The sequence below is a fragment of the Oncorhynchus mykiss genome, chromosome 20 (assembly GCF_057628025.1).
Source record: "Oncorhynchus mykiss isolate SJ-2025 chromosome 20, ASM5762802v1, whole genome shotgun sequence".
NCBI classification, from domain to species: domain Eukaryota; kingdom Metazoa; phylum Chordata; class Actinopteri; order Salmoniformes; family Salmonidae; genus Oncorhynchus; species Oncorhynchus mykiss.
This window is the reverse complement of record NC_143041.1, coordinates 19,606,657-19,629,067: the sequence shown is the minus strand read 5'-3', so window position 1 is coordinate 19,629,067 and position 22,411 is coordinate 19,606,657. Positions and strand designations below refer to the sequence as shown.

General features: G+C 44.3%; 1 protein-coding gene and 1 long non-coding RNA gene across 8 annotated transcripts; both read left to right on the top strand.

Moving 5' to 3' along the window:
- The first annotated feature begins 1,839 nt into the window (after nt 1–1,839).
- On the top strand, nt 1,840–7,454 carry LOC149974426 (uncharacterized). Its single transcript, XR_016489236.1, has 5 exons — nt 1,840–2,133; nt 4,159–4,212; nt 4,772–4,882; nt 4,998–5,025; nt 5,164–7,454. It is a non-coding gene; the product is annotated as an uncharacterized LOC149974426 (long non-coding RNA).
- Nucleotides 7,455–9,395: 1,941 nt separating this feature from the next.
- Nucleotides 9,396–21,878, top strand: vstm4b (V-set and transmembrane domain containing 4b). Of its 7 annotated transcripts, none has more exons than XM_090212503.1 (9): nt 9,396–10,001; nt 11,016–11,420; nt 16,913–16,966; nt 17,164–17,268; nt 17,421–17,454; nt 17,566–17,687; nt 18,404–18,468; nt 18,709–18,830; nt 21,617–21,878. In XM_090212503.1, the coding sequence occupies exons 1-9, from the start codon at nt 9,950–9,952 to the stop codon at nt 21,759–21,761; spliced, it is 1,104 nt and encodes a 367-aa protein (XP_090068629.1). In that variant the 5' UTR covers nt 9,396–9,949; the 3' UTR covers nt 21,762–21,878. The 7 variants fall into 7 exon arrangements, with proteins under 7 accessions (XP_090068629.1, XP_090068627.1, XP_036811778.2 ...); XM_090212501.1 differs by lacking the exon at nt 21,617–21,878 and adding an exon at nt 20,207–20,292 and having other exon boundaries at nt 18,709–18,824; XM_090212499.1 differs by lacking the exon at nt 21,617–21,878 and adding an exon at nt 20,207–20,292 and having other exon boundaries at nt 9,824–10,001; nt 11,019–11,420; nt 17,373–17,454; nt 18,709–18,824.
- Nucleotides 21,879–22,411: the final 533 nt, after the last annotated feature.

The window sequence follows — 22,411 nt, the reverse complement described above, 5'->3', positions numbered from 1 at the left end:
AAGTTACATGGACTCACTCCATGTGACATCATTTTTGTATTTTTTAATGACTACGCCTTCCTCTGTCCCCCAGACCTACAAAACCTAACATCTGCAGTCCAAGGCACTGCATCTCAGTGCTAGAGGCCTCACTACAGACCCTGGTTCTATTCCAGGCTGTATCACAACCGGCCGTGATTGGGAGTCCCATAGGGCGTCACACAATTGGCCCAGTGTCACCGGGGTAGGCCGTCATTGTAAATAAGAATTTGTTCTTAACTGACTTACCTGTTTAAATAAAGTTGAAATAAATCAAATAAATACAAAGACCAGAGAGGTTTGGAAAGCCTCATAACGAAGGGCAGTGATTGGTAGATGGGTATCAATAACAAAACAGACATTAAATATGTCTACGCGTGGTCAAGTTAAAAATCATGCTGTGAATAATGTATTAAACCACCCAGACACATCAAAGATACAGTCCATCCTTCTGAACTGAGCTATAGGACAGGAAGGAAACGTTGACCTCACAATAATGACCTAAATGACAGAGTACAAAAATAATACAAATATACAGAAACATGAATCCTGTATGCAACAAGGCACTAAAGTAATACTGCAACAACAAAAAAAACACTTGTAAGGAATATTTTGTTTTGGCCCAAATGCAAAGCCTGACATACTGTTTGGGGCAAATCCAACACAACACATCACTGAGTAATTGCCTCCTTATTTTCAAGCATGGTGGTGGCGCCATCACGGTATGGGTGTGCTTGATGTTGGCAAAGACTGGGGAGGTTTTCAGGATTTAAAAAAAAAAAACGGGAAGGAGCTCAGCACAGGCAAAATCCTAGAGGAACGTCTGTCTATTCCACGTCGTTTCAACGTAATCACATTGAAAGGACGTGGCGAATGTTACAGTTTTGACTAACATCTGCTTAAAAATCTATGGCAAGACTTGACTCAGCTCACATCCTGACCAACACTAAAACAAAGAAAACACAAAAGAACTATGGTCAGAACGTGACAAGAGCGAACAAAATGTGATCAAACACATGGGACACCATGTGTTTGATGTATTTGATACCATTCCACTCATTGTGCTGCAGCCATTTCCAAGAGCCCGTCTTCCCTAATTAAGGTGCCACCAACCTCCTGTGTACCACACCAGTATGAACCAACGTTATTTCACAACAGATGTCAAGGTGTAACTTGATGATCCGTTGGCCAACATGAATCTATGACCCTGCATTGACTGCTTTGTTACATAACAAGCAGCTGGGAGCTCTGTCAAGGTCTTGCATCACACATTACATGCTAGCCAAGAATTACAAACAAGATCATCTCCTGTATTTTCATAATCATATGCAGCATCATATTTCAAAACAAACTTGCCATGATCAAGCATAAATTAAGTGAACCTCTGGGTCAAGCCTCATGCTTAGGCTACTGAAACTAATTGGGTTTCAGAGATGCACTGGCAGGTTCTTAGGTTAGTAGATCTCTGATAACAGTTCATTGACTCAAATGAATGCGTTAGGCTTGACCCAGAAATCCACTTCCCAGTTTTAATCACGTAACTGGTTGATGTGGAAAACTAGAGGGTGAGGGTTGATTTGAGCTTGTTTTGGAGACCCAGAAGGGAGCTGTTCTCCATGCTCCCGTCCTGCAGGTACCAGTGCATCAAGGCTCAGACAAACAGACTCCGAAACAGCTTCTATCCCCTGGCCATAAGACTGCTAACAACTACACAGGGTAAGAATTTTACCCTACTGTTTTAAACCTGTTGTATCCAGTGCTCGTGGCGAATAAACTTTGAAACTTGAAACCCCACCTTGCCTTGTTTGGAAAGAGAAAGACAAACAGAAACAGACTGCCACATCCTGACATTCAAACACCGGCTTACACTCAAATACTTAGTCCAAGTGATTATAATTGGTTGCGAAAAGATGTGCTGAGCTGCAGGCGTATTATCTCATCTCATCATCAACCACGTTCTGAGCCAGATACAGGAAATGCTTATTTTTCAGTGTGACAGCGCCTTCCAAGCAGCTATCAGAATGAACAAGAGAAAATGGTAAAGAAAGACAATTGAGACGAAGATGCTTCCTAACGGTCGATGTTTGTCTGTCATCACACTTGTTTTTACAATTGGTGAGTCCTGTATATGACTCCTTTATATTTAAATACTGTAAGATTGTATTTTGAATCACTGAAAAAACATATTCTAAAATTAAGAAAAAAATGATATGATTCAAAAACTGGAAAACCGTATTTGCATAATTTATTAATAGCAAATAACTTTAATATGGGTGTCTTTAATATTTTTAGAGTAAATTAGCCTAAATGATCAAGGTTGGAGAGTGCTTTTAAAACAGCCTGGTTGTTGTTCTGTTTGATTTGCAACAGACACTTCTTGCATTGACTTGTCTTTTGAGCAGAGAGAATCAACTAACCACCACTCTCAGATTGATAGCAAATATCTTTATAATGCGATTTCCTTCCATAATTCATGAGCCGTGCATTGCCTGATCAAGCTCCGAGAGTGTTTTTAAACAAGGCTTTGTTGCCTTGTGGTAATGGTCGATCTACGACAGGCACTTTCCATGCGCGTGAAGTACCACTACTCTCAGCTACAGTGAGCATGTTATGTCAGAGGTCTTGGTCCTCTCATGGCTGCCAATAGAACGTGACCAAGGAGAGTCTGCTGTGTGCAATATTGACTATCCAGTCTCCCAGTGCTAGTGGTGTGACCGTGACAGCGTTAGGTCTGTGTGTCTGGTGTTGGGTGATGGGGTATTGTCATGTGCCCCATGTTGCCACATTATTGTTCACTCTATCTGGCAATCACAAGCTGTCAACAGATTCAGCCTCAACAAGGCTCTAAATTAGACATGTGAGCTCTGTTTATACATTTCCCTTCACTGGAACTAAGGGGCCTAGTCCGAACCATGAAAAACAGCCCCAGGCCATTATTCCTCCTCCACCGAACTTTACAATTGGCACTATGCAGTCGGGCAGGTAGCGTGCTCCTGGAATCCGCCAAACCCAGTTTCGTCCATCAGACTGCTAGGTGGTGAAGCGTGATTAATCACTCCAGAGAACGCAATTCCACTGTTCCAGAGTCCAATGGTAGAGAGCTTTACACCACTCCAGCCGATGCTTGGCATTTCGCAGGGTGATCTTAGGCTTGTGAGCAGCTGCTCGGCCACGGAAACCCATTTCATGAAGCTCCCGACGTACAGTTATTGTGCTGATGTTGCTTCCAGAGGCAGTTTGGAACTCAATAGTGAGTGTTGCAACCGAGGAAACACGATTTTTACGTTCTATGCACTTCAGCACTCGGTGGTCCCTTTCTGTGAGCTTGTGTAGCCTACCACTCCACGGCTGAGCCGTTGTTGCTCCTAGATGTTTCCACTTCATAATAACAGCACTTACAGCTGACCGGGGCAGCTCTAGAAGAGCATAATTTTTTACGAACTGACTTGTTGGAAAGGTGGCATCCTATGACATCCCTGAGCTCTTCAGTAAGGCCATTCTAATGCCAATGTTTGTCTATGGAGATTGCATGGCTGTGTTCTTGATGTTATACACATGCCAGCAACGGGTGTGGATGAAAGCCAAATCCACTCATTTGAAGGTGTGTCCACATACTTTTCTATATATAGTGTGTGTTGAGAGATCTTGAAGCAGTTAGCGGTTGATTAGATATATTCATTATTTTTGTGTTAAGAATTTGATCAAATATTGGAGTTAAATATAACAGTTGAACTTTTAAGTGCCACCACTACTTAATTGCAATTTAGCAGATACTCTTATCCAGAGTAATTAGTGTTAAGTGCCTTGCTCAAGGGCACGTCAACACATTTTTCACTTAGTTGGCTTGGGGATTCGAACCGGCGACATGTTGGTTACTGGACCAACACTTCTAACCTTCTAAGCTACCTACTACTACAGACATCATCGTGTTCAAGCTACAAAGACGCATGCAGTGCAAGCGTTTCTCTGCTCTGTTTCATCTCGGGCGCGAATTCACTGGTCTAATCTGTCTTGTCGACACGAGCGTCCTATTTTCAAAGATCAGTTTCATACTTGCAGGAAGTTGTGGTGACCGTCTAAGACAGATATTAGAGAAGTGCATTAACTTGTTCTATAACAAAGATGATCCCTGTGTTTCAGAGTGCATGTTGACACATGTGAGAGGAAATGACCTGGAAAGCAATGATGAACCAGGTAAAAAAAGGAAGTCGTTATGAAATATGTTGCTACCTCAAAGTCCTCATAGCTATAACGCTATTGAGTCCTTTGACTTTCACTAGACTGTCAGTTGAGAAAATGTACTTAAGCTCCTTCTGTAAGTGACTGATGCAGCTCGAACACGGACATGTCAACCAAGCCACACACTTATTACAATCCAAGGCCTTGCAATTCCATTCCAAGCTTAACTAATGCAACTGCAATATTTCAAGTCAACACAGATCCAGACAGAGACTGCCAACTGGGCACACACTGGTTCAATCAGCGCTGTTTCCACGTAATTTCAACACAATGACATTAAACCACGTGGAATAGACGTTGAATTGACATCTGTGCCCAGTGGGTGGGGACATGACTGGACCTATTTTTCATCAGCCTGAGGAACGAGTAAACACATTGCAACAGATTGCATCAAACAATTCTCACGTGTGAACTGGCCTATTGAGCAAAAACAGGGAACTGGATATGTACTGTCTATTGCTGCTTTCACAACAGGCTGTCTGTCGGTGGCTTATTCTTTGTGTTTGGTTCTTAGATGCTACGTATGCTTTGATTGGAGCAGGAATTGGGCTCTTCTTTGCCATATGCTTTATTGGCAGCAAGCTCTACATTATAAAAAAACACATGCTTGATATCCAAGCTTCAGGTAAGTGCACAAGCATAGTAGCATACCTGTATACTTTTCCACGTTTCTACAATGAATATGAATTCATGATATTTGTGAAACTGAAAAGTACTCTTTTTTTTCCTATCTTTTTTAGAGGAATCCATAAAAAACCCATCTCATCAGTAAGTAGACTACTTGGAAATAAGTAGTCCTTCGGTGTTGTCGTAACAACAACAAAAAATCGGACATGATTGTGGTATCGATATACAAGAAATTTGTACTAAACTTACAATGTATGGTTTTGTTCCCTTTGCTAATAGAACTGCTTTTGTGGACATGAAGGACTTAAGAAGAGTAAGCGATGGATGAAGTGACAAGGATACCAAAGAATTCTGAAGATAAATGGAAATGTTTTGGGCATGGAAATGTAAATAACAATTGCATGATGTGTGAGTTGGAAGTGTCTATAAACATGTGAAAGTGGAGTCTAGACATTAGTGTTTGGTCTGCCTGTGGTCAAGGATAGCTATACAGTATACTGTAGTCCAGGCCTGGGCAAAGGCCCGTGGAATCATGCTTAGATCACATAAAGAATTTGCGAGGGTAAAAATAAAAAAACGTAGTTGTTATTCAAATTAAAAGTCCAATGAATACTCGCCTTTGTATAATGATTTAACTCCCACCGCTTGAGGGACATTTATTTTGAAGGCATGTAATAAATAACATCTGCATGAGGACAGACAGTGACTGACAGGCTCACACACACACGTCACAGTTACAAATAGTAGCTAGCTAGAAATTTGCTCAAAAATGTGTTTTTCAAAATGTCAAAGAAAAGGAAAGTAGACCATGAGCGTAGGGTGTTCCAGCAAGAGTGGACATCGAAATATTTCTTTATTGACGTATCAGGGAACGCTGTGTGCTTAGTGTGCAAAGACAGCACTTCCAGACGACGCAGGCAGAGAAATATAGGGATATGTCTTCTGAGCAGAAGGCAAGTGCATCGAAAGAGTTGCTTTCCCAGTTGCAAAAGCAGCAAGGACTTTTCACAAAACTGCATTCAGCAAACGACGGAATTGCGAGAGCTAGCTATGTACTGTCCCACAAAATTGCTAAACATAGCAAGCCATTCGCCCCGGGGGCGAGTTCATTAAATCATTTCTAATTGACTCTGCAGCAATACTTTGCCCAGACAAGAAAGAGCTGTTTGAAAATGTTTCCCTGTCAAGACGAACATTGACCCAGTGTGTTGAAATACAAGGTCAAGGATTTCACCTATTTCCCCGTGGCCCTGGATGAGAGCAGTGATGCACGTGTTGATATTCTCCCGAGGTTTAACCCCATACTTTGAAATTACAGAGGAGCCTGCTTCAGTGCAACCACGGGGAAAGATTTATTGGCGGAGGCTAATAAGTGTGTGGCAAAGCTGGGACTGAGTTTTTGAAAAGTTCTCCAGCGTGACCACTGATGGGTGCCCAAACCTGACAGGAAAAAAACATTGGCCTTTTGAAAAGGATACAAGATCAAGTAGCTGAGCTGAACCCAGATCAGAAAATTATTTTCCTGCATTGCATTATTCATCAGGAGGTGTTCTGGAAATGTGTTTTGAAAATGAGCCAAGTTGTGGATATTGTTACTAAAGTGGGAATGAGAGCAACATCTTTAAACCACAGGCAGTTTGTCTCACTGAGAAGGGTGTGGAACCTGAAGTCGGGGGATTGCTGTGTTTTTGCAAATGAAAGGAGGAACATATGTGGATTTCCCTCAACTGCAAGATAAAGAATGGTTGACTGATTTTGTCTTCACCGTGGACATCAGGGCCCTCATGAATTAATTGAATTCCAAACTACAAGGGAAGGGCCTTTTTGCACATCAGATGTATAGCCTTGTCAAAGCCTTCAAGGGAAAATTACTCTTCCTGACCTGCCGAGTAGATGCCAACAGTCTCACCCACCTTCCCGAAACGACTAGTCTGTTTCCTATCAGATGACCAGCGGGAGAAGTTCGCTGCTGCTGCGTGCTTTGAACTGTGAGTTTTCGTCGTTTTGAGGATTTCAAAGTGTTGGAAAATGACATGCCGTTGGTTTCCTCTTCTTTCACTTTCAATGTGGATAACGCTCCCACTGACCTGCAACCTGAGCTTATCGATCTTCAGCCTGATGCAGTGATTGGAGAACTATTCAAAACAATGTCACCGACGAGGTTCTATGCATCTCTCGATGAACACAACTTTCCAAAGAGTAGGAGTCAAGCTCAGAAGATGTTTGTACTGTTTTGGGTCAACCTATGTATGTGAACAGACATTTTCAGTGATGAAATATAACAAGTCAAGGCACAGATCATCTCTTACTGACGCTCACCTCTCAGCAATCCTGCACATAGCGATGTCAGAAACTATACCTGACTTCACTGCTCTAGTCAATGCCCAACAGAGACTTCACTCCTCACACTGATTGAGTAGTTTAAATGTAATGTTGAGCTCTCTCTCTCTCTTTCTTGTGTTCTTGTGCATACCCGTTAACACGAGTTCTGTCCGTGGTGCTGAATACACAGTGTACTTTTTCCCTCATGTGGTTCATTGCATGTTTAATAATGAAAATACCTACCAAAAGGAGAACATAGATGTGGTTTATTTCTGTGCATGTCAAAAAAGTCAAATAAGTATCAAAGCTGGATGTGATTTACAGTAGATATATATATATACATGATGTATATTCCTGTAATATGATTCTGGCCCACGATGGCAAAAATATATTCTAACGTGGCCCTCCATGGAAAATAATTGCCCAGGCCTGCTCTAGTCAATATTCAGGGCATAAGAAGAAATTCCCTTGACCACGCCCACAAATTGGGAAAACCAAACCATCTTCCCCATTGACCCCCATTGAAATAGAGCCAACTACTTTGTAGATTTTTTGTTATATACAGATATTAAAAACTATGCCGAAAATCTGCTGTGTCATACAATGTACATCAAACCAGGTAAAAAAAAATCCCGATCTACGGTTTGCAATGCTCCCAAGTAGGGAAATAAAGCCTAGCTTCAGGCTATTACTAGGCGTAAGGAGGGTGGGAAATTGTGGGACCCGGTGTCCAAGTACACGTCTATGCAGAAAACATTTAATCCCAGATAAGACGTTTTACTTGTTTATTATAGTCTGTATGTTATTTCACTCACTACTTGTAGCTGTATAGTCCATTTGAGGTGTTGTTGGTCTTGGCGAGCTAGTTAGCACTCACTCGGTAGTTAGCGCCGTCATGGAAAACGACTGATATCGAAAAGATCTGTTCCCCAGCCACTGCCTACAATTATATAAGGCCTGGATATATCAGGTAAGAGTAGATGTTGGGGTATATGAGACTTCTGGCCACTTGGTGGGGTCATTAGTCCAGATCGTTTCTGGCAGGTTGAAGGGGCATTAGGGAAGCCCTACTCTAGTATGAACACTCGGGAGCAGGCAATGTTGAAAAGTCTTCTTCATGTATGTTGTACTTTTCTTACATTTTGTTTTGGAATTGACTAAAACAAACAGACAATAAGTACCATTACGTTTGAAAAAGGTCAAGTTTTTGCTGTGAGCCAATCAGGTAACCAAGCTAGTGTAACGGATGTGAAACGGCTAGCTAGTTAGCGATGGTGCGCGCTAAATAGCGTTTCAATCAGTGACGTCACTTGCTCTGAGACCTTGAAGTAGTGGTTCCCCTTGCTCTGCAAGGGCCGTGGCTTTTGTGGAGCGATGGGTAACGATGCTTCGTGGGTGACTGTTGTTGATGTGTGCAGAGGGTCCCTGGTTTGCGCCCGGGTATGGGCGAGGGGACGGTCTAAAGTTATACTGTTACACTAACCACAGGTTGTTTTCCCCCAAGGTGGGCGGGGCCAATGTCAGCCAACACGTCTGTCAATATATTTCCCACAAGGGGGCAGTATTGATCACTCCATAACAAAGCAGCTTGCCTAAACTCTCACTCCACAACTCACTTCTCTGCGCTCCAAAGCCCCCCATGCATCTCTCGCATCTGAGCGCAAGAAGGATCTTGTTAACATGCCGGTTTACTTTAATTACCCTGCAACCACATCAGTCTCAGACCTAACTGCCTTCCGTTGAACAGACATAGACTTAGATTTATACGAACACTTGAACACTTAATTGCTGAGAGCCTGAAACCACTGTAATAATTATAACCCCCCCCCCCCCTAGTGAAAATAGAGAGAGTGTGTGTGTAACAGAGAATACCACACAAACGTCAGATGCATTTATAAGTATACTTCATAGACGTGCTTTAGCAGTGAATATACAGTAACTGTGTCTTCTGGTGTCTTCTCAGACTTGCAAAGTTTCTGGGGATGCTGCCAAGCTCAGCCTTTTCTATCAAACTCACAACTCAGATGATTGGATGAAGAAATAGCAATCCAAGCATGGATAGAATATGAGTCCAAATATTAGAAACTATTATGATGAATGCATGAATGCAGTCCTGTTTGATCTAAATAAGGGTGAATGTGTGACGAAACTCTTGTGTGTCTATAAAGCCTTTCCCTAAGAGAGGAGTCGACTATGTTCCAAAACAGAGCTGCCCTCACAAAGTCCTGCACAAAGATTCTCTGTGGGCTCCAGTTACACAGACAGAGACAGAGACAGCGCTGATCTATCCTCCTTCATTATCTGTCTCTCTGTGCGTGTGCGTGTGTGTGTGTGTGTGTGTGTGTGTGTGTGTGTGTGTGTGTGTGTGTGTGTGTGTGTGTGTGTGTGTGTGTGTGTGTCAAAACTGGTCAGAGTAGTCTGCTCTGCTGTAGTCCACAGCTGGAAGTGTGATACGTCTGCGTCGAAAGTAAAGCACCCAACACACTCCCTCCTTCCTTCCTTCCTCCTGCACAGGAAATTCCATTTCCCACATTCTGCTAAGCAGAGGAGTAAAGTGGGGTGGCGTAGTGTGAAAGAGGGAGGGGCGAGGGGAGGGATTCCAAGCAGAAACAGAAAAAGTCCTGTTTCATATTACACACAAATGGCGTAAAAAAGAAAAGAAAAGGGAAGAGGGATCCTGAGCTGAGGCTCTGTTCTTTGGGAAACATTGAACTGCCTTTTATGGAGCCTGCTGGTCTGGAAAATGAAGATCTCTTCAGTGGTCATACTTCTCCTTACTAGAGTGTTCATTGCCGGTAAGCAACTTTATATTTCTATTTAGGTGACTGGGCTATAGAGGAAAATTGTGATTTTAGGTCAGTATGTCATGATATGAAATTTGGCAATACTTTGAAATGGTGAGAGAGAGAGAGAGAGAGAGAGAGAGAGAGACGCACTACGGTAACGACATAAAAAAACTGGAAAAACATTTGTTGAAGGGCTCGTCGACTTTTTATTAAATGAGTGAGTGTTCTGAAAAAAACATTCTACATGACATGCGTTTGAATAGAAATAATCAGTGGGCAGTGAAATAATAAGTTGTTATGACAGGACAATTGCAAGTGTAATATAGTCCTTATTTTTGTGCAATGATGAAAAATAACTGTAAACTGAGAAATTGGTGGCTTCCCTTATTTTTGTTGAAAACGAACATTGCAAGGTTTGTAGTTTGCTTTTGACCCATTTATTGTGAGTTTGTGTGACTCTTTCATAAGATGCAGCTTAATACTCTAGCTAAATAAACATATCTAACAAAATATCATTTTCGTCTAGAAATGAAGAGTTCACTTTTTATATCGTGTTTTCATGGCTTTGAGTGTCACAGAAATATGCTTACTGCTAGTGGAAAATTAGGATTATGAAATGACTCTCGGTTGAAAAAAACAGATGTTGCTTTTGTCATGGAATAAATGAGGCCCTAAAGTATGTTCCTTAATATTTCTTCCTCTTAAAATGGACATATACTTGCACTTAAGTCAAGCACCACTTTCACATGACTCCCCCACAGACATAAGGAAGGAAAGAGATACTGTGTATCTTACTGTTGATCAAAATCAGAACAACAGATACGGATTATCTATGAATCTAGGTCAACATTTCTTCTTCCAACTCCTTCAAGGTCTTCACACACCAGCCTAGGCTCTTGATGGCTCTTATACCCTTTGCACACAATGAACCAACCAAAACCCTATGGGGTTCAGCTCAAAAGGGTATTGATGTCACATCTATATCTTTATACATATTCTTTATGCGTGTGCTATATCTTTCAGAAGTGTGCCAGGCCATCAATGCCACCATCACCCCGTTCCCCTTCACGGTGGCCCAGGAGGGCGAGAACATCACCCTGACCTGCCAGGTGTCCCAGAGACGACGCTCCAGCAGCCTGCCCGTGGTTAAATGGACCTTCCGGCCCGAGCATTCTTCCAGCGACGAAGAGCTCCTCATCGCCAAGGTCAACATGAGAAAGGCCAGGTTCTATGGGAACTATACAAAGAGCTTCCCCTGGCCTAAGCTGAAACTGACAGTGGTCAAGCAGGGGAGGATTTTCGACCTGCTCATTATGAACATCTCAGCGGAGGACCGAGGACTCTACATATGCCGGGTGCAGGAGTTCAAGAGGCACCAGAGCCGATGGAAGGCTTCCACGAACTGCACGGCCGCCACCGAGCTCCGAGGTAACTATGGATTTCGGTGTAGCACGGTGTGCAGTAACAGACAACTGACCAAATCTAGGATTCATCAGTCAGGAGAAGGAGGAGATTGTGTCATGTGTAATGAGAGGTCCTGTATTTTTTTTTTTTATTGTGGAAGGGAGTTCAACAGTTTTGAACACGCTTGAGAAGAAGCAGTATTTCATAGCAATAAATTACATGGCAGCTAGTGGTTGCAGGGCTTTGTTATGCTGGAACGAGAAGATGGAGTATATTTTTGTCTCTGAAGACACTGTCTGCCCTTCAGTTCGGCCAGTTCGATGCACATAACATTCTGTGAAAGGATCTAAGCAGCATGCACAGTAGCGAGGCAGATGCAATTTCACTTTCTAAGCAATTACTACAGTGCTTTGAGTAAATTCAGACTGAACCGCTTTTTCCGTTTTCCATGGAATAATTTGTGCCGGCTGTGACATTTGACTGTCTGTTATAGCCAAGTCTGAGCCAGAGCAGACAGACTAGAGCAACACCAGAGGGAAGGGAACACCGGCACCATCACCACCAAACAGATACTGTCTTTGGCTACTGCCAGGAGTTTCCCTCCCCTAAGTATTGTACACACATACAATCGTGGCAGGAAGTGAGTGAATTGGAGAGTGATCGAACAAGAGATAGTTGTAGTATGAGGCTCCCCAACGTCAGAGCGTCTATGTTGTCGAAAGTTGTTGGTCGAATAGACAACTGTGTAGTAGTGAGGGTGTAAGAGAGATAAGAGCACGCCATAACCTCCCTCCACGGCCAGTTTGAAATGTCGCCAATGGTGCTATTGTAACGGTTTTCTTGATGAGAAGGAGAGTCGGACCAAAATGCAGCGTGTAGATTGCGATCCATGTTTTAATGAACAAACGTAAAACACGAATCAATGCAAACACTACAAAATAAAGAACGTGATGAACGTAACGAAAACCTAAAACAGCCTATCTGGTGAAAAACACATAGACAGGAACAATCACCCACAAACACACAGTGAAACCCAGGCTACCTAAATATGGTTCCCAATCAGAGACAATGACTAACACCTGCCTCTGATTGAGAACCATATTAGGCCAGACATAGAAATAGACAAACAAGACATCCAACATAGAATGCCCACCCAGTTCACGTCCTGACCAACACTAAAACAAGGAAAACACACACAAACGATGGTCAGAACGTGACAGTACCCCCCCTCCAAGGTGCGGACTCTGGACGCACAACTTAAACCTATGGGGGAGGGTGTGGGTGGGCATCTGTCCACGGTGGCGGCTCTGGCGCTGGACGTGGACCCCACTCCATAACAGTTTTAGTCCACCTCCTTAGCGTCCCTAGATAGGTTACCCTCCTTAAAGACCGCTCGGGACAGAGGGGCAGCTCGGGACAGAGGTAGCTCGGGACTGATGGGTAGCTCAGCACTGAGAGGAAGCTCAGCACTGAGAGGAAGCTCAGCACTGAGAGGAAGCTCAGCACTGAGAGGAAGCTCAGGCAGGTGGTTGGATCCGGCAGATCCTGGCTGGCTGGCGGTTCTGGAAGAGTCTGGTCGACTGGCGGATCCGGAAGAGTCTGGTCGACTGGCGGATCTGGAAGAGTCTGGTCGACTGGCGGATCTGGAAGAGTCTGGTCGACTGGCGGATCTGGAAGAGTCTGGTCGACTGGCGGATCTGGAAGATTCTGGTCGACTGGCAGATCTGGAAGAGTCTGGTCGACTGGCAGATCTGGAAGAGTCTGGTCGACTGGCAGATCTGGAAGAGTCTGGTCGACTGGCAGATCTGGAAGAGTCTGGTCGACTGGCAGATCTGGAAGAGTCTGGTCGACTGGCAGATCTGGAAGAGTCTGGTCGACTGGCAGATCTGGAAGAGTCTGGTCGACTGGCTGCTCTGGCTGCTCCATGCTGACTGGCTGCTCCATGATGACTGGCAGCTCTGGCTGCTCCATGCTGACTGGCTGCTCCATGCTGACTGGCAGCTCTGGCTGCTCCATGCTGACTGGCTGCTCTGGCTGCTCCATGCTGACTGGCTGCTCCATGCTGACTGGCGGCCCTGGCTGCTCCATGCTGACTGGCGGCCCTGGCTGCTCCATGCTGACTGGCGGCCCTGGCTGCTCCATGCTGACTGGCGGCCCTGGCTGCTCCATGCTGACTGGCGGCCCTGGCTGCTCCATGCTGACTGGCGGCCCTGGCTGCTCCATGCTAACTGGCAGCTCTGGCGGCTCCATGCTAACTGGCAGCTCTGGCGGCTCCTTGCAGACTGGCAGCTTTGGCGGCATCCTGCAGAAAGGCAGCTCTGGCGGCTCCTTGCAGACTGGCAGCTCCTTGCAGACTGGCAGCTCCTTGCAGACTGGCAGCTCCATGCAGACTGGCAGCTCCTTGCAGACTGGCAGCTCCTTGCAGACTGGCAGCTCCTTGCAGACTGGCAGCTCCTTGCAGACTGGCAGCTCCTTGCAGACTGGCAGCTCTATGCAGACTGGCAGTTCTGAACAGGCGGGAGACTCCGGCAGCGCTGTAGAGAAGGAAGGCTCTAACAGCGCTGGACAGGCGAGGCGCACTGTAGGCCTGATGCGTGGTGCTGGCACTGGTGGTACTGGGCCGAGGACACGCACAGGAAGCCTGGTGCGGGGAGCTGCTACCGGAGGGCTGGGGTGTGGAGGTGGTACTGGAAAAACCGGACCGTGCAGGCGCACTGGAGCTCTTGAGCACCGAGCCTGCCCAACCTTACCTGGTTGAATGCTCACGGTCGCCCTGCCAGTGCGGCGAGGTGGAATAGCCCGCACTGGGCTATGCAGGCGAACCGGAGACACCGAGCGCAAGGCTGGTGCCATGTAAGCCGGCCCAAGGAGACGCACTGGGGACCAGCTGCGTAGAGCCGGCTTCATGGCATTAGGCTCGACGCTCAATCTAGCCCGGCAGACACGCGGAGCTGGATTATACCGCACCGGGCTATGCACCCGCACTGGAGACACCGTGCGCACCACTGCATAACACGGTGTCTGTCCGGTCTCTCTAGCCCCCCGGTAAGCACAGGGAGTCTGCCCAGGTCTCCTACCTGGCGTAGCCATACTCCCTGTTAGCCCCCCCCCAAGAAATTTTTGGGACTGCCTCTCGGGCTTCCTTGCCAGCCGTGTTCCCTCATATCGCCGGCTCCTCTCTCCGGCTGCCTCTGCTCTCCTAAGTGCCTCCACCTGTTCCCATGGGAGGCGATCTCTACCAGCCAGTATCTCCTCCCAAGTGTAACAGCCCTTGCCATCTAAAACGTCCTCCCATGTCCATTCCTCTTTACGCTGCTGTTGCTGCCTGTTTACACGCTGCTTGGTCCGTTGGTGGTGGGTGATTCTGTAACGGTTTTCTTGATGAGAAGGAGAGTCGGACCAAAATGCAGCGTGTAGATTGCGATCCATGTTTTAATGAACAAACGTAAAACACGAATCAATGCAAACACTACAAAATAAAGAACGTGATGAACGTAACGAAAACCTAAAACAGCCTATCTGGTGAAAAACACATAGACAGGAACAATCACCCACAAACACACAGTGAAACCCAGGCTACCTAAATATGGTTCCCAATCAGAGACAATGACTAACACCTGCCTCTGATTGAGAACCATATCAGGCCAGACATAGAAATAGACAAACAAGACATCCAACATAGAATGCCCACCCAGTTCACGTCCTGACCAACACTAAAACAAGGAAAACACACACAAACGATGGTCAGAACGTGACAGCTATATCGTATTGGATCCTTTTCTATAGCTCAACCGGTTTGTATATTGTCAAGCAGACAGTCACATGTGTTGGCGAGGCAGGGGGCCCCAGGTTTTAGGTGGGGTAGGTCAGTTTACCCTGAGGTGTACTCAGAGAGGGAGGAAGCTAATACTGCTAAGCTAGCACACTGATTGATTGATTTCACGTTGGCTCAATACCTGCCTCGATTCCTTTGGTCTTACGCCATACATCCTACTCTGCCCAAAATCCAGGAATATGGTAGGCTATGGTATACAACCCAAAAGGTCATAGGGTTTGATGGTTTAGGGAAAACAAACTGAAAACAGCATGAAGTAAGGCCTCTTTCAGGTGTAAACCCCTATAAACCCTGAGATATTTGGACAACGTGTGCGTGGGCTGGGAGATGTTGTGCCTTTTTAAAAATGTATGTGGTGAAACAGATGTGGTTTGTGTTGAAGTGTAGGAGCATCAGGGTCCTCTATTACTCTGGGTCCTCCGTGGTCAGGGTTTAATATGGTCAAGTGTAAAAACAGAGCTCAGAGAATTGAGGCCACCATTACTTTTTCACGGGCCTCACAGTGAGAAAGAGGGTGGTGAACGGAGGGCAAAGAGAAGTGAAGAAAGAGGACGTGAAAGTGAAGGAAGTTTTGAAGGTGTTTGTAATGACGATTGTATGGATTATCACTCCGTACTAGTATTCACTTATTATTATTTTTTTCTCTCTAAATTTCATTAATACCCTGAAGTAGCCCAAAGTGACCCATTGAATTTGTCTATTGATTGCGGAAGACAGTATTTATCCCTTATTAAACAGAATACAAATCTGTCTCAGGGATGCTATTCATTCAATATGTGTTGCTCTGTGCTGTCAAAGTGGGGATACATACAAGAAGACCTTTCAAAAAGAAAGGGGGAGCACATGTGAATGGAATCAATTGAACAGCGAAGTGAATTTGGTTGAATGTTTCCAAATGCCATTCAAAAAGAGCCATAAATGGATGACATTTTTAAAGACACTTCTTTGGCTGCATGCAGTGCTGCAGCTTTATGTTATTCTAGCATGTGCAGCTGGCCTCCTGGCACAGTGCTTAATGTCCTATTCAAGTCACACTGTCTGATTCATGGCAAAGAAGTCTTCTGCGCCACAACACTGTACGCTTCATTTTTGAACAACAACAAAAAATGCATGGCCAACAGTGGCTCTACCTGGAATGATACAGGAACGTGCTGAAAGAGTTTGTGACCTTTATTTACAGCAAGTACTGTACATACTTGGCAAACACAACAAGAGAAAATCCAGAGCCAAGTCTCCTCCTCTCATCTATGTCAGACTAATGTTTCCAAATAGTTGAATGTGGGACATACATATGGTTAGCCCAGTCTAAAGCAAGTGCTGGTGGTTTAGCGTTGAGGTAAATGCTCTAGAGGTAAGCCCTCTGGACAGGCAGACACTCAGCCGGGCTTCAGCCCACTAGCTCTGGCGGCTAGCTAAGCTAAGTATGGCTGCTGTGGGTGGGAGAGGCTAGCCTGGCTGTCGTCAGCTGCTTGCGGTTTGGGGTATTTCAGGATGGCTTGGTGGGTGTTAGCTACCACGAGCCAGTGATTCAAGAAGTGAATCTGGAGGAGAGGACAACATCGATACTGTCATCCTACGCCAACCCGCCTACAATTAGAGGTTTTTAAACTGTGTACACTGTATAATCAGGTGGAACGGTAGCCTCACTGATTACTATGGACGTTCTCTTGTTTCCTTCCAGTACATGTCCTACCAGTGACCAAGGCCCAGGGGAGTCTGTGGAGTCTGTTTGAAGGTAAGAACATGACTCTGGTGATCTGCATTGTTCTTGTACTAAAATAGCACAACCACAAGAAGCATGCCTAAATGGGTGGACATGGATATTTTAAGGGTATGTCAAAACATGTGACTAACAACAGAAACACGGGTCTTCAGGGTAGCACGTCTTCTGACTTGAAGGATGACTCATCTGGTTGGTTTTGTGTGTTCCAGACATGTACCTGTGCGCTGCGCTGATCTGCTCTGTGGGACTGGTGTGCATGTGCATGTTCACCGTGGTGGTGACCTGCCAATATGTCCAGAGGAAGAGGTTAAAAGGTAAGTAAACACACCATGAAATAACTAGTCCTGGCCGCATTGACAGATCATTTAAAGTGAATGGACAAGGCAAGCCAAACTCTTGTTTTTTGACGACACGGCAGGATGTGTTTCCCCATCATGCGCCAACGTTTCGTCTCATTGTCTTACAGACAGCTACCATTTGGTCAAGAGCCCTCAGAACAGGTAGGCTTCTTTACAATCCAAATACAATGTGAGATTTACTGTAGATAGTATGGTAGCCTACACACAGAATCTGATCTGGCCTAATTCTGCTATCAAAATCTCTGTCTGCAGTTCAGGGGAGACGGTGACCAGTCTAGTCAGTGTGTCTCCTGCCCTGCCCAAAAAGCAGAGGAGGTACAGGAGGAAACGTAGCAAAGAGCAGTCCGAGATACCACCAGAGATACCAGCTAAAGGTAAAACGGACAGCCTTTCTGGCACAGGACATCCCATCACATTTGTACCATATTTACACGCAAGGATGTTTTCTTAGGAACGTAGAAGCCTATCTTCATACCATCCCGTTGGGTATGTGGCCTGGGGGAAGGAATGGGGTTAAAGTGACCATCATAGAGGAGTTTACTTAACACTGTGTCTGATTCCTGATATTAGATTCCTGATATTGCTTCTACTTGCTACCATCACGCTGTACCTTTTTTTGAGTCTATATATGGTTCTACACTATACTGTACTGTATGTGCTGGCACAGAGAAACTGGCCAAAGAGCGAAGCAAGATCTCAGTCTGTTTCCAGAAATAGTGCACTGTTTACGGTCAACGTATTATGCAAGACAGCAGATTCTAGGTAGCATTTGTTCCCGATGATAATATTTTGGTTCACCCTTGAGATGAATAGGTTTGGCAGAGTTTAAGGGATTCGTCTGTCTCCCAAGCAGTTCAGGTCATCTCGTAGTAGTCTGAATGCCTATACGTAAAGCATTGTATGTATGTTCAACTCTGCTTTGATGTCTGCTTCCATCACTAATCAATGACAGGAGAGGCTTGTAAACATTGTGGACGGAGACAATTGTGGTTCTGGGTTTTGGTTTGGGGGGGGGGGGGGGGAAACATGTTTCTTGTTACACAGACAATGTGTTCCCTCTCTGCATAATGATCATTTCATTCCTCCACAGCACCCATTGCAGACAAAATCCGAAAACCCAAACTTTTAAAGGCGCAGCCGAGGAAAGTGGTCTTAGTAAGTTTCCTGCTTCTTACGTACAACGTGTTAGGCAACAGGTACATTATTTATGTAGAGGGCTGTCCAGAAAATCTAACATTCCTTCGAGTTGTTTTACTTTAAGTTGTACTTTATTTTATTGGTATGTGTATGTGACTACTATCCCAAGGTAATTTTGTCCAGAATCCTATTGTAATAGACACAATGTGAATAATAGTCTGGTCTTCACACGCTTCCTTTTCTCCTTGTCCCTTGTAGCCGAAGATTGCAGAGGAAAGCCTGACTTATGCAGAGCTGGAGCTGGTCAGGCCTCTGCCGGACAACAAAGCCTCGTGCACAGGCACGGTATATGCCGAGATCCTCTTTAAGGAGAGGCAAGTGTGAGAAACACACCACTAATATCTTTAGGCTGTAGCTCATGCTCATGTTATATTTATGATCAGTATTATTGTTTCATATTGTGTATTTCAGTCAACGGTGGGAAGTCGTTTTTCTTTACAAAGCCCAAATTAGATGAGATACAAATGTGTTTTCTATTTTGAAAATGTTGAATTTTTATTTTACACGAGACATCTTATATTCTTTATTTTTTATATTTTTAATGTTCAACCCAAATGCCTTATCCCCCAAAAACATCTGCATGATGTCTGTCATGTTCCGCTATGTAATTACCGCAGTACTGCAGCTGCAAAGCTTGACATGAAAGGCAACAATTAGCCACCTGCCCTCAGGAGATAAGTTTGTGCTATTACGCCAGCACTTTCAACTGGTGCCAAAGTCAACGGGCTCTTGGGACACACTGTACCCAGAGCTGTGATCAGCTTGTGATGGAGCAATTCAACAGGCTGCAAACTAGAGGCCTTGTTTGTTTTCCCTTGTTATATAGCACCAGTGAACACCTCTCACCTGAAGATTACATAGCACATCGTTAATGAAGGTTGTTTTGTTTGTAGTTTTTATAAGAACTGCGCCAATGACCAAATGCCATATCGGTATCTCTCAACAGCTGAGATTTGTCTTCTGGTTTTAACTTTTCAGTGAATATAAGTGTGTGTAAAAATGCTTAGTGAATTGTTTTCGCTGTTTAATGACCCCTTGGATTGAACCATGGAAAAGCGAGCAAAACACCCGGATTTTCTTTCTCCCCCAGTGAACTTGAAACGCCAGACATCTAGGCACCATAACCATGCCCTCCCCCATCTCTCTCTCCCTATCATACATGCAGATCTATATATCTATAATCCCCAGAGTGGGATTGTGCATTGAGACGATTCCACACGCAGGAGAAACCAAATCCTTCCCACATATATTGACCACAGCGAACTCTATCTAAATCTATCGATACAAATCTACACAATGACTCAAAGTAAACCTCCTGGGGTGAGAGAAACTTTAGAGAACCTTTTTTAAACTGTGAAAAAAAAATGAAAGTCTCCTCCAAACCACATTGGACTTAATGGGAGGCCACTGCATGGACCACAAACTAGAACCATGTGTGAACGCTGAACTCTGCACTTTTCCTCTGCCGTTTGTTTCAAGCAGAGAGTGCTGTCCTCCGCACTCATCAACATTCCGCTCCATTCCATTTGGAGCCCCCATGTTGTTGTTGTTGTTTTGCATTTGAATTGACATATGAGCGTTTGTGCATGTAATGTATCATGTGTGTATCATGTGCTGTATAAACATCGAGCGGATATGTACGGTCAGTGGTTATTAATCACGTGTTTTCCTTGTGCTTTCTTTCAAACCTCCGTAGGATATCACATCAGTGAAAAGTCAATGACAATTCACGACATGCTGTGAGGAAAAACGGAAAATAAACAAGTAGGAGTAGAAGACAAATTAGAGATGTTGTGGTTTGACCATACCTCCATATTTGCTTAATTTGGGAAAATGGGAGGGAGGGAGGGAGGGAGGTAGAGAGAGATATATAGAGAGGGAGATATATATAGAGAGAGATATATATAGAGAGAGAGAGAGAGAATAGGTAGTGACTTTAAACTGTGCCTCCCTGGTCTGCACTCATTTTAAACTACTGAAGTCATCTAAAAAAAGAAAAACAAAACATGATCAGATCTCAAGTCTCCAGACATGATGACGTTTCTGAATTGCAGAGCACAGTAAACCGAGTGTAAACCAGTAGCTCGCAGCCCACCTATGAGTAGATCGCCAAACAATTCTGAAAGTACATGCAATTTGACAAGTATCAGACCCCGCAAGCTCCCAGCTACTATCTAATCAACGCAACATTGACATTATGCCACCCATGGTTAGCCACTATTGGCTCAAAAAGCCAAACCTAACACAATATCTGCCAATTCATTTACAGTAATACTGCCCCTATCTGTCTTTTCTATCACTCTGTGTGTAGCCAGTTGATGTCATATTCATCTTGTGGGTTGACAGAAATACTTTCCCCAACACCTTCTCATTTAAATGTTAATGGCTTACCTGGCAGAAGTATATCATGAGTATCTATTTTTTGTTATTTGTTAAGTTAACTTTGCCATGAAATGAGCAGCAGCAGCAGTACAGAACCATCGCTACACCGGTACATTAGATGGCACATTCCTCACTTGCTAGATGCACAATTAAAAGGTCAGATGCGCAACTAAAGGGAAAGTACTTTAGTCTAGTTCTCTTCCAGACCAAAATGGCCTTCTGATGTGACGTCATCTTTTACTGCAGTGTGCTAAATCTGGGTCAACACAGAGTGTATCTTGGTAGTCTTAAACAAACCTGCTTTGAAACAGAAGTATACACCTCACACACATGGTTATGGTCTTACAAACAGAAGACACCTGTACCATGTCAGATAAAGAGTTGAAATGTATTCAATTATGAGTTTGCATCCCAATATTACACTTCATATACATCACAGAAGACAGAAATATAAAAACACTGGATGTTTCAGGCAGGTTTTTTAAAATCATGTTAATTGATTATGAAATTATGACAAATATTAATAACATTCCACCCATGAGGCCACTAGAAGGCGATTTAGTCATTTGGTACCCATTGACATGGACTCAGAACTTCCAGTTTCTGTCACGCCCTGATCTGCTTCACCTGTCCTTGTGCTTCTCCACCCCCCTCCAGGTGTCGCCCATCTTCCCCATTATCCCCTGTGTGTTTATACCTCTGTTCTCTGTTAATCTGTTGCCAGTTTGTCTTGTTTGTCAGGTCAACTTTTCCCCAGTCTCTCTTTTCTCGCCTTCATGGTTTTGACCCTTGCCTGTCCTGACTCTGAGCCTGCCTGCCGTCCTGCGCCTTTGCCCCTACTCTGGAATATCGACCTCTGCCTGACCTGACCCGGGGCCTGCCTGCAGTCCTGTACCTTGGCCCCACTACTCTGGATTATCGACCCCTGCCTGACTTGACTTGTCGTTTGCCTGCCCCAGTTGTTGCAATAAACATTGTCACTTCAACACAGTCTGCACTTGGGTCTTATCTGAAACCTGATCCTTTCATTGTTTCTCTATGAACAATTGTAATTTTGAGAGTGAAAAATGGAATAAAAATCTGAAACCAGGAAAAATATAACGGAGAAAATATAATTTGGGAAAATATAAAACAGAAAACACAGTGCACTATTTTCTCTTGCACACTAAGGACACTAGTTGTAGGGGAGAAGAGAAGAAGAATATGCCTATTTGAAAGTTAGAAAAAAAATGAGTAGCTCGCAACATTTAAAAACATTTTTTTTTAAGTAGTTCTCATGCTAGAAAATGTTGGAGACCCCTGGTGTAGACGTTATCTACGTAGTCTGTGTGGTTAGAGAAATTGGTACCGGCGAATGTCAAAGTCTGATGTCTGACGTCTGATAATAGAGCCGAATGGGATAGTTGCCATTTTACAGGCTCGTAACCAATTGTGCTATTCTGTGTGTTTTTCTTTTCTTTTTTTTGTTGTTTGTAACTTTTTTTGTACATAATGTTTCTGCCACAGTCTCTGATGACCG

Coding starts and splice junctions, on each gene's coding strand:
- vstm4b (XM_090212503.1), top strand. CDS start 9,950: ATGAAGATCTCTTCAGTGGTCATACTTCTCCTTACTAGAGTGTTCATT. Junction 17,269..17,420: donor CCAGAGGAAGAGGTTAAAAG/GTAAGTAAACAC, acceptor ATTGTCTTACAG/ACAGCTACCATTTGGTCAAG. Junction 18,831..21,616: donor CTCTTTAAGGAGAGGCAAGT/GTGAGAAACACA, acceptor ATCTGTTGCCAG/TTTGTCTTGTTTGTCAGGTC.